The 12255-nt window shown below is 37.1% G+C and overlaps 1 protein-coding gene across 8 annotated transcripts in view; it reads right to left on the reverse strand.

Moving 5' to 3' along the window:
• Positions 1-19: 19 nt before the first annotated feature.
• The window catches only part of LOC121086063 (solute carrier family 12 member 7-like), a 77984-nt gene continuing 65748 nt past the window's right edge, over positions 20-12255 (reverse strand). For 4 of the 8 annotated variants that reach the window (XM_040589238.1, XM_040589244.1, XM_040589241.1 and 1 more), the window contains 6 exons: positions 11173-11280; positions 8124-8240; positions 5724-5905; positions 4381-4395; positions 1462-1595; positions 20-1003 (listed from right to left, as the gene is read on the reverse strand). In XM_040589238.1, the coding sequence (XP_040445172.1) occupies positions 912-1003; positions 1462-1595; positions 4381-4395; positions 5724-5905; positions 8124-8240; positions 11173-11280 (648 nt within the window). In that variant the 3' untranslated portion in view covers positions 20-911. The remainder of the gene's footprint in view (positions 1004-1461; positions 1596-4380; positions 4396-5723; positions 5906-8123; positions 8241-11172; positions 11281-12255) is intronic. The other 4 variants (XM_040589242.1, XM_040589239.1, XM_040589245.1 and 1 more) reach the window with 4 other exon arrangements.

Below are 12255 nucleotides of genomic sequence, written 5' to 3' on the forward strand. Positions count from 1 at the left end.
ACACTTAAGAGTTGTTCAGTTCAGAAAAGCAGATTTTATTTTAAACAGCAGCACATACATACAACATTTTCAAAATATACATATTTGAAAACAAGACTGTACTTCATTAACCAACTTGCTGTGGTTTATCAATTGTTACAATTATATTTGCAAACAGGTGGAGTTACTGCATCATAGCCTTCCTGGGAGCTGGATGCTCTTAGGTTTCACTGGTATAATTATGCAATACACTAACTGCCAGTAGTTCACAGGGGAAAAAAAATACCCACAAAACTTGTCTATTTACTGTTACCATCACCTGGAGGCTTCAGCTATCTGATGAAGTATTTTAATTAGAGAAATGTTATATAAAATGTGTGGCAAATGGTGAACTTTAGGGAAATACTTTATGCACATAATATACAAATTTGAGTGGTTGTATACATTTCTGAATGAAGTTTCCTGAACTAGGCCTAATCCCAACAGAAGCAATATAGCAGCATTTTGGTAAGGGAGGAAGCCAATGTCTCCTAAAACCTTTCCCTTTTATTTAGATTCAGAACAAAGATTAAAATAACGAAAAATTGCTTACACTTCTATAGGTTAAAAAAACCTATTGCATTACTATTTCTTTTCTTGTGCTTCACCACAGTTTAACAAGGTGTCAGAATATGCTATGTATAAATATCCTAACCCAACCACCATTCATTAATGCACTACAGAAATGTTTTCTATCTACATAAATCTATCTTCTTAAAATATAATTTAAATATAACTTCTTTAATAGAAAAACCAGAACACATCAGAAGATTCAGCTTGCAAGCTAATTTTCGATGCACTAGAACTCCTAATGAAGCTCCTCAAATTATGGCAAATAACTTTGTTTTCTCATTTGGGGTGTGGGAGGCTGTTGAATAAAGTGTGCAAACGGGTTAAGAATAAATGGTGATCACTTCACGTCCACTGCCTCGAACTAGGAGAACTCTATCCAGACCTTCTGTCAGAACTTCCAAGAACTCCATGTCTGAAATACCATTAAGTCAAGGAATTCATTCAGAAAGGAAACAAAATAGCCATTAATCTCACAAGAAGCCTGACATGTAATGCAGAAATCCAGTTCAACAATTTGATCAAGGAGTTTTCCCGTTTCCCTTTACTGTCCCATTGCTTAATCCACCTGCTTGGCTCAAGTGGAAGCAAGGCCTAATTTAGGGAAAAGTTCCTAGTTCTGACCTACTCACCTATGGAAAATATAGAGATTTCAGAGTGAGTTCAATACAGGGGAATGCTTTACATCAATTAAAAAAAATAAACCACTATCAACATTTCTTAAAACTCTGTGGAATCAAAAGTAATTTTCTTAAAGTGAAAGTTATGCTTACCATGATTACTAATACTTATCCCGACAAGTGGACAACTGCACAATCACTAAAAAACCCCTCCCAATTTCAAGAAATACGGAAGCAGTATAACAGAGGATACAGTTTTCATCCCCTTTTCTGTTTTTAGGAGGTCCAGGCATATTCAGGAGAACTAGCTGAGCATGCTGTGATTTATTAAGCACTACTCCATTGAGCTTCACAGCTGTGTGCATTCTTCTTACATTTGACTGATTCCTAGCATGCAAACAAACATCTTTTAGTACTGTCACAATACTTGTGCATTTGAATTATACGTTATGTATTTGAATTTATAAGCTTAATATATATAATGCAGAATAAGCTATTTTCATGGACACCAGTATTTGTACTCATTCAAAAAACATTTGAGAAAATACAATACCTAGGTTTAAAAGATTTTTTTCCTTTGAAAAGAACATCTAACTCTGAAATACAAGCAAATCTAAGTGGATTGCCAAAATGCACAAATCCTCCAATTCTCAGTTATCTTTTATTAAGATGATGCAAAAACTTAATAGAAATTGATTTCTATTTAAATTTAGTCAAAACCACTGAGAATCCAGTTTATTGAATTACACAAAAATGTAACTGGAGTTGTACAAGAAATCCCAAAGGAATTACAGCAATGCAATGCAAAGATTGCAGCATTTATGTTGTACAGTACAGGACTTCCCTCATGTTCCTCTGGAAACGTTACAAGATTATTTTATGTCTGGTTAAGAAAATTTAGAAACAGTATAAAATTTACGAAAAAAATTACTAGTTTCTCATGTCACATAGTAAGGCAGTAAGCAATGAACTGCAACTGAGCCTCTGCCTCTATGTTATCAATATTAACTACTGCTTTGCTTGTAAATTTATGCGCAAAAGGGAAAAATTGCTAGGACTTCAGAGATTTCCTTATTTTAGGAACCACCTTGGACGATTCAGTTCTCTTCCAAACAAAACAAAAGAACAGTTCCCTCACAGTCCCTGAGAAACTGCTATCTGTGTAAAACTAGCCAAGACTGAAAATGAGTCATATGCTGCAGTGCAAAAGAAATATTTAGACTCTACCTAAGCAAGCCCATTTATCCAAAAGATCTGCCGCCCAAAAGTAGATTCTTTACAAGTGAAACGAGTCACTTCAAAGGGAAGCTCAGAAGCACCAGGTGACAGCACATCTCAAGAACGGAGACAGATACCAGTGTGCTGGTATAAGACACTCAGATCACTCTACCTGGCGCAGTTTTCTTAGCACTGTCACTACTGGTCTCACAGTAAAAGTACAACAGCACCCTGCGCCGCTCGGCTCACACACTGTCCTACAGAGGGAGGACTGGCACATTAGTAGCAGCAGGACATAAGGCATCCTCTGAAATGCCTGATCAAGTCTGGCATCTTCTGAATTCCACTGACAGCAATCAAAATTGCAGCACAAGCCTCAGCACTGTTTCAGCTCAAGTAAACAATGGAAATTAAAGAGATCTCTTTTCCCAGATTTAGGAAGCCAAAATTCATAAAAGGAAACACACAACTTTGTTCTACTACTAGAGGTCTATTCAGGGGGCCACACCAACACTTAATCCTAGAATCTTCTAGAAATATGAGGCTACCCTCAGTTTGTATAAGTAAGCATAGAGTTGAGAGCAGCAGCCAGATACAGATTCATTTAAACACAGGGTACCAAGATGGAGAATGCAGGGAGCATACATACTTGTGTTCTACTAAGCCCCCCCCCAATTTCTTTTTTTCTATGAAGGGAATAGCCATTAAGAGGATAGTATCAGGTGTAGCATGTCTCATATTGCATTTTCATCCTTGATTTTGCAGGGACAATTAGGGGGAAGTGGAAGGAAAACAAAAAAAAAAAAAGCATTTGGCCTGAAGTTTAGTAGCCAGTGGAGACCGGACACATCCATTTCAGCTGATTCTCTCCACTCCCCTCCCCACTCCTGGTGTTTTCCCCCAAGACCACAACATTTCCAAAATTGAGTTTATCAGTCCCTCCTGGAGGATTTTCTGTCACAGTGGCCATCTGTCCTAAGAACCAACTGTACAAAAACTATACATGGAACAAAAGAATACGTGAAGCTCAGTTTTTCAGAAGCAGAACAGTGGGTTGAGAAGACCGAAGAACTACGAAGGGAGAAGCAATAGTGTGTAGTTGAAGAGGTGTATAAATGTTGAAGTAGAAACATTGTAAAACTAAAGATAAAATGCAAGGGGAAATAAGGAGGATATAAATTTGTGATGAAGCGGCAAGAACTAAGCACTGAAATAAAGGCTCAAATTAACTAAAGGTATATTGTGTACAACGTGAACCCAGGCTGACTAACTTCATTTAGCCTTCAAGCACTGGAAGGACCGAAATCACACATAGTATACAAAATAAGCTAAATTTTCGTAAGAAACTACATTTGTTAGACAAATGAAGGTAACAGTGGGCTCCGGAAAAGAAAGCAGAGCAGTCAAGAGTCAGTTCCACCCAAGAACAAAGAGAGATGGAGTGTCATATTTTTGTATGCGGTCATATCCAATATATATCCGACCTTGTGTTATTCCTACACATGCATGGGTTAGTAGAAAGGGAGGCAAGAACTGGCATTTGACAAAGTATGAAAGCTCCCTCTGTGAACAAATTCAGCTTTATTGTTCAAGTATTTATATCGCAATGGGGGCTATTTTTCCAGAACAGAAATGTATTTACTTTTTAATGTAGTTAACTAGAAAACTGAATATTACACTGGTGCAGAGGAGTACTATCAAATTTTATATACTTACAGAAACTAAAATACATGTTACGTGACTTACCTCGACTGGAAAGTTGATAATATTTAGAAGAAAACATTAACAAGTCATGAAGAATATTTTTTCAGTGATAAATGCATCATCACAGTATATAAACAAAGGCACAAAAGAATATACACAGTGCAACTCATGTAACACACATACAACATACAAGACCACAAGAACCAGGGAACAGCCTACATTGCTTAAGTGAAATGAAACTTGGACTTACAGATTTCCCCATTCTCTATGTGGAAGGGAAGCAAATGTTCAGGGAAAAAATATTTACACCATCAGGCACATTTTAAATTCAACAATATTAATATACTGTACAGGCACACCAAGTCTGAACTGTAATTTCCACCCCCAACCACACATAGCAGTTTTGAAATAATAATATCTTAAGTCTGTATCTTGCACAATTCTAAAGTAGTAACAGGAAATATTTCCAAGATGTTACCCCCCCCCCCCCAAATAACTAAATAAAATAAAATAAAAAATTAGCATCTAATGCAGCCCAGAACAAAAACGGTGCTTTAGAGCATGAACGAGATAAATGTTTGCGGTTTGCAGAAGACAAACTGTTTCTAAAGAGCTCAGAGCAGATCCTCAAAACAACTTAGGATGAAGGTGCTGATTCTAATCATACCTTCTAATGCTACTGTCTACGAGCCCTAGATTTAAGATAGATTTCCTTTAGATATTAAAATTTCCCTTGACATTCACAGTTTTGCTTTGGGCATATGCAGAAAATAGGCCAGGCCACGCTTTAACCACATTCTTTCAAAACTTGGAAAAGATGCATGTATGTGCTTGAATCACAACATGCAGAAGGAAACAAGCTGCCACCTTTCTGTCATAGGTTTTGTGTCTACATCAGGCTTGACATAGGTAGTAGCTCTTATCTATTAAGTCACCTCTATTTAAGAGAAAGACATTAAAGAATATTTCAACGGGAAACACTAATATAACAAGACATACCTATAAGCACAAATTTTATATTACTTTTATTTACAGGATGAGGACCGAATTTCTGTTTCAAAAAAAAGAAAGAAAAGAAAAAAAACCAACTCAAACACTCACACACCCCTTCCCCCTCAAAAACAAACGAAAACTAACACATAAGCTAAATGTCTTGGAAGAGTCTTATCTGCATCTTTGGTACTCTCTCCACCCCAACAAAACACAGTAAATGAGGCAGGGAAATGATACACAGCAATTTGTTACCCACAGGAAGAGAGAAAAACAGAAGTTACCATTAAGCTTCATTCACAACTTCTAAACTCTACCAGAAAGCAGAGATGTTAAAATGCTTAAATATGGCAGACTAAGCTGTAAACTCAACATTCTTTTGAATGACACTTTACAGCCATTGTTGTTCCACCCAAGTCCATGCTAGTTTCAGAAGAATGGTATCTAAGTGAACTGCATGGAAAAAGCAAATTTGTACTCTAAACTTTAAATAATCATCTTAATCTCTTAAAAAACAAAACCCAGAACAACAACAAAAACCCCCCACCCCACTACAATACACACAATCAAATACAAAACTCCAAACATCACAGGTATACTTACGGCTTCATGTTGAAAATATCTTTAAAGCCAGACACATTTGAATCTTTGGTTTTATGCTTTTCAGCTACAAATTTTTCTTTAGTCCACGTCATTTGCACTTTTTCTGGCACAGCAGCAGCCACACTTGCTTTGACCACTGGAGCTGAGTGCGAGGCAGTGTTTCTATCATGGATCAGCTGAGCCTGGTGACAAAACAATCAATCACCCCAAGATTCAGCCAAAAAGAGCACTTGTAGATTATATTTCATTAAAATTTTGAAAAGGAATTTCACAGCAGTGGAACAAAGGAAGGCACAGAAAAATTCACCTTACTTTGTGGGCAAGTATCAGACTGTTTTGACTTCATCACTAAAGGAAACTGCTTGTTAAAAGGTAGTTATTTGTTTACATTCGCAGGATTATATCTGGGCTGGACATTATTTTTGTCATTAAATAAAAGTGAGGCTGAATCCAGCCAGAGGGTACTTCATTGACACCATGGCTTTTTGCTAGTGAAAAACATGAAAGCCCATGCTCTCATGCTTCATCAGTGACATTACTATTTTCTCAGATACTGTCATGAACACTGACCATTACACATGCCTTTAGCTGAACTACCAGTGTGACTCATGGTCCCAGTAACACAAGGCTGGGCCGGCCAAATTGAAGGCTAGCTACATTCCTTTATGCATGCAGGTGCATATCACATAACAAAAGCCAATCAATCTAACCATGAAGGGGCCCTCTCATCACTTATAATACCAGAAGCTGAAATCATAACTTTAGGAACACAGTACTGTTGTTCCCACTTGTACATGCACTTCTGTGTTCTCCATTTCCCGTTCCCCTCACCCCTCTTGAGGAAAGAAAAATATTTAACGTATGTTATTTACTTACTCTCTCTCATAATACCTTGTCCTTACACTTCTGTATTCCCATCAAAAGCAACACAAAGTACCTTAGACTTAAAATCATAAGTGAATTGGTATGGGGGGAGGACTGTTTTTGTGTTTTGGTGTGTTGTTTTCAGGGGGTTGGCATTTGGGAGGGTTTTTTGTTTGTTTGTTTAAGATCTTTAGCAGTTTTGAAGGGTCTTCAGAGACTTGTTACATCATGAGTTGAAGCTCCTGTTCTATTTGGCAACCTCAATTATCACGCTAGTGATGGTCACGTCCCTCCATATATGTGATGACTCAAAAGAAGCAATTTCATTCAGGTCACAACCAAAAGCATTAATAGAATCAAAGCAGATGAGAAAACCACTTTCTATCTCTGAACAGCAATTCCCCTAGTGGTTCACAAACTGTAGTTGCAGCTGTTCGTAAATGCTTAAGTTTCTGTATTTCTGCTAATTTCTCCAAGTCCCTATTCTTGTAGATTCCCAAAACCTAGAGCTCAATTCTGAGGCTCACGTAACTATCTATTTGTTTGATGGCCTTCGTATCTCCACAGAAGATTAAACAAGTCAAGACCATGAATCAGAAGTTACCACGAATACAGTTCTATCCTGAGAATGGAAAAAGCTTACAAACACATGCAGATAGCATACGTGCCATATGGCAGTATCCAACGAGCTAAAATTTTGAAATAACCACTGTAAGATGAGTCCAATACAACTGTGCTTCAGTGAAAGACAGTTTGCCATTTTTAGAAAGACAGTGAGCCAAGAGAAAAAATGGACCTATAGCACACATATAGTTCATGATAATGCAAAGACAACAAAAGCACATTTTTGTTAGTGCTGTTTTGATACTAAATTAATTATATGGAATACAACATGTTCTTCTCGCACTTCATGAGGAAAGAGAAACACAAAGGTATTACAGCATTTCTACAAACTAGGCTACGCATCTTTAGATATGAGCAACACTTCAAGTGTACACTAAAGCCATTAATCACATTAGTTCATTTTCTTTCCAACTCACCACTAAGAAAATACTAATGACATTTATGGGTTAATAATGGCTTGTGAATGAGCATAGACGTCCCCCTAGTGTATCTATATGGTCTCCGAAAAGCTTCAGTACTTCAATAAAGGAATAATAAAGGAAGGCAATGCTTTGTGAAAGCATGAAATATGCTTATTAATGAAACACATGCTATTAAGACTTTAAAAGATAGGAGGCAGAGAAATATCCTTGCTTCTGGCTCTTAAGTAAAACAGGCATTCTCAGAAACACAAGTGTTTCTTCTATGGAAAATAGGTGTGAGAAAAATAGGATGTAATTCCTGTCACAGAAGCATCATCCAGAGGAAAAAATATAGAGTAAGATAATGAATTTACAGTAAAAATTAAAATCTTTGAAGAACTATTCTGTAACAATGAATGATCAAGTTGTTCATTTGTAGTTCAGTTTGCAATAGTGGCACTCCAAGTGTTGCAATGGGAAAATATATCTAGTCAGTACTACGTCCAACTACCTCCTCCTCTCGATAATCATTAGTCAGCAGTGCCTGCGCATCTTGGCCAATGGACTGTGGACTGGAGTAGCTTTTTCTTCTGATTGAGCCTCGAGACTCATCAGTGATGCTCTGAATCTGAGACAAAAATGTTACCAAGGACAAAAAAACCACAACAGTCTACAGAAAAAAGCAGATGATCATATCATTCAAAATAAAAGTTGTCTTCATTTAAATACATGAGATTCGGTATCACAGCTTGTTATAGACTTGCTTTATTTTCACAAACGTCACTTGTTTATATATACTATGGGGTGCTGTTTTGGATGTTTAGCAGTTGGTTACTGCTTTTTACAGAGACTTGTGAAAACATGAGATGAATTTAATCCTTTCGTCTATATGGGAACTTCTAATATTCCCCTGTTTGTGAGGGTCACATCCCATCATATATATGATGATTCAGATGAATTTATTTTATTCTGTTACAATCAATAGCATAAAAAAAATTCAAGCAGATGAGAAAGCTGCTTTCCATCTCTAAGCACCGATTTATTTCCCAGTGATATACAAAGTATAATTGTGCTCCTCGCCTACATGCACCCACATTTCTGCCAATCTTACCTAACAGCAGCACTGGTGCTGCGCAAACCAACATAAAACAGCGGTGGGATGGATGGCTGCCTTCCCACAGGTCCAACAATACCAGTGCCCAGCCCAACAGTTATTACTCAGGACTAGCCACAGAGGGAAGCCAATGACCACCAGGAAAGGCAGCAAGGAAGTGAACAAAGCTCTACATTTTGTTTCTGCAGCTCTATTGTCAAAGTCAAATAAATAAATGTTTGGCAGTTGCACCCAAGTCCGCAGATCTTATGCTTCGCATGCATGTGTTATATTTACACTTGAATGGAAGCAAATCAACCAGCTTTCTCAAAAAAGGAAACAAAAATCTGATGAGTTCTTTTGCCTCAGTTCCACAAGAAAAACCAGGCACAAGATCAAATAAAGTTCCATTTTAAAAAACTGACAGAAAACGGGAGGGTAAGGGTGATTCCTCAGGGATAAGAGCATGCCTACAAGGGAAATAGCAAAAGAATGCTGTACAAAACCAAATTTTCCCCTTCAGGAAGGTCAGAGCCTGGTCTGAAGAGGTACAAGCACGAAAGTGAAGTTAAAAAACTGATCTTCATGGTAACAAACACCATTCAAAGCTGGAATATCAGGTTTATATTTGAATGGCTGGAGACAGATAATGAGAATAAAAGCAATGCTGATTTGAACTAGTGATACTAATGAGAAAAATATTTTGGAGGTCATCATAAAACTGGAGGGGATGGCTTGGCTCATTTAAGAGAAGACGACCTGTCACGCTGAGTGCATATATTCAACTTGCAGCTCCAGAGGAAGTGAAAGCATAGCTAGACATTTTCTGATGGAAGTATAAAAGAACAAGGTAGATTAAGATATTGAAATCGTAAACAACAGATGGATATGGCATTTATTCTTGGACAAGGCAGGAAGTAAGTACTAGATGTTCTTGGAATTAGCAAGGATTTTACTTAAGACCATGAAATAAATTCAGTGGTATTTTGAACATCTCAGGTTTTACCTTGCATGATACAAAGGAAAAAACTGAAGCTATAATGGTGATGGCTACATTCAGGTAAGAGTGAGTAATTAAAAAAAAAAACCAAACAAGAAAACAAACGAATACTATTAAAAAAAACCAAAACCAGGGGTGGGGTAGGAAGAAATTAAAATTTGCAAGCAAACAGCACTCTGAAGCAGTGCAGATTTAGACCAACTCACAGAGCTGAGAAGAAATTATTCTGTCTCCACTACAATTTACATGCTATAGACTACAGAGCCTTAGGTCCTTGGGCTACTGGTAAAGCATTCATGAGAAAGTTAAATCCTTAAAAACCTGCCATAGATTAAGCCACACAAAATCCACTGGAAAAATACCAGTGTTCAATAACAAAATGTGGAAAAAACCTTAAAAACGCTGAGTAAGGAGTACAGAAGAGCTTGTTTTACTGAAAAGGTGTTAGGCAGGCTCAGATCAAAAGAGAACTACTGTAACACACATTGGAAGAAAGGATTTACAGCAGCACAGTGCTGCAGCAATATAAGGCATCTTTAGGAGCTTTAAAAAAATCCCGCAAAATGGAAATAAGAATAAATAAGGAGAGATAAAAAAAAAAGCCTGCATGGACTTGTAGGATTAACACGAGAAAAATTTAGGCATAAAAAGTGTTACAATTATCAGTAGAGAAAAAAAGCCATAATAAAAAATTCTAGTTATTTTACAAATGACCAGTTAAACGCAGTAGAGATCTCTTACTTGGCATGGGAGGGAAATCACTGTAAGTGATAGCAAAGCCAAAGCATTCAGTATCTTTTACATCACTAAGAAGTGTTGATAATAACGGGACAGTTAACCAGGTAAATGAGGGGGCAGAAGCACAAGCCAAAAGAGAAACAAAAAAAATTTTGAAGTTACAAATATTCATGAAAATACAGTTGCGTGAAGCTTGTCACTACAACGTGTAAAATACCACCAGGGACTAGTAAGGGTAGCGGAGCAGCACACACAGCTTTCCTACTGGATAGCATAGCATTATAGGTTAGTTGGCTCCAGAAACAATAATTAGTTGATACATAAACCATTCAGAATAACGCAGAAACTAAAAAACAGTTGTTGTGAATTGAATAAGAACAAGTCAAATCTCATCAGCCCAGTTGAGTAACCATCAACGTTAGCTACTGATGTATATCAGGTTTTGAAATGCTCTGGATATAGTCCACACTGATGCTCAAATGCTTTGCTAGTAAATACTTGCACTAATCTTAACAAGAACAGGAAAACTCTAAACACCTGTTAAATAAAAAAGGATTTTCTTTTTCCCCCACATTATTATAACATTGCACGTGAAACCTGCTGTAGAGAAACTAACACAGAATGCAGTTATAAAAGACTTTGACTAGTTAGAAAAATTTGATTAGAAGCCGCAGACAAGAAACGCTACTGATTTTTCACAGAACATCTCTGCCAAGCCAAAGTTCCTACCTCTCTTTCCCTTTCATTCTTTGATAGCTGCATCTGCTTTAGCATCTGAGATCGCTGTTCCATCATAAGTGTCTTCTCATATGTGAACGCAGAAATATCATTTTCAAACTGCAAAAGACATTGGCATTAGAAATATCAGAAGAAAAGTACTACTCAGAAGAACAACATTCAGCCAGTGTACCACCTTCATTCCTGCATTCATTCAGTCTTGGACATATTTACAGCATTAGAGAAATCCCAAGCATATAACCCATCAATTCTGTCTGTCCTCATTCTTAAAATTCATCTCCAAACAGCAAATCTCATACAATGAACTATCCTACTATACCAACATCAATGTGATTTTTATCTAAATGTGAGGTACTCGGGACTGACTTTCCATCGTTCTGTTCCGACTAAGCTGCAAAAGTGAGAAAGGGTTGAAAGCGCTTATTTAAAACGGGTCTGCATCGCTGCCTCCTGAGCACGTGTGCATACTTGTTTGCTCAAAAAATGTCTAGAGCCACAAAATAACACATTGCCCTTTCACCAGTGAGAAAGGTTCAGCAACAGGAGCATTTATGAAGAAACCCTAACATATATTCTCTGATCAGCACTAAGCTAAAATAAAACATAAAAAACTATAGCAGTCATCTGTGTTGTCACTGACTCTTAACATGCCTCTGATCTTTTGGAAGAATCTCAGGGTTAAATATGACCTGCATAAGAATTCATTGTGCTTCCTATACTGTCTTCTGCTCAAAACCCAACCAAGGCTGAGCCTTTTTTTAATGGTACTCTGTTTTCTTTCACCTGCACGTGCCACAGGATTTAGTCTTTTACATTCAGTACTCTAAGCAAACAAAAATAAAATTAAATGAAAGGATTTCTCTTACTTCCTAGTTCAAAATACTAACCAAATTTTTTGTAAGTAGTTTTTTTCATTATTTAAATGATTCCATAAAGTTTGCTTTACGCCTGAATAGCATGATAAATCTTTTTGAGAGGTTGTGTTCATTCCAGGAACTGGTGGTAGGATTTTCTTTTGAACCAGCTGACTCACCTTCTTCAACACACTTCAAAATGAGTTTAAAAGGTGGTGGG

This window comes from Falco naumanni, chromosome 4 (genome assembly GCF_017639655.2).
Source record: "Falco naumanni isolate bFalNau1 chromosome 4, bFalNau1.pat, whole genome shotgun sequence".
NCBI classification, from domain to species: domain Eukaryota; kingdom Metazoa; phylum Chordata; class Aves; order Falconiformes; family Falconidae; genus Falco; species Falco naumanni.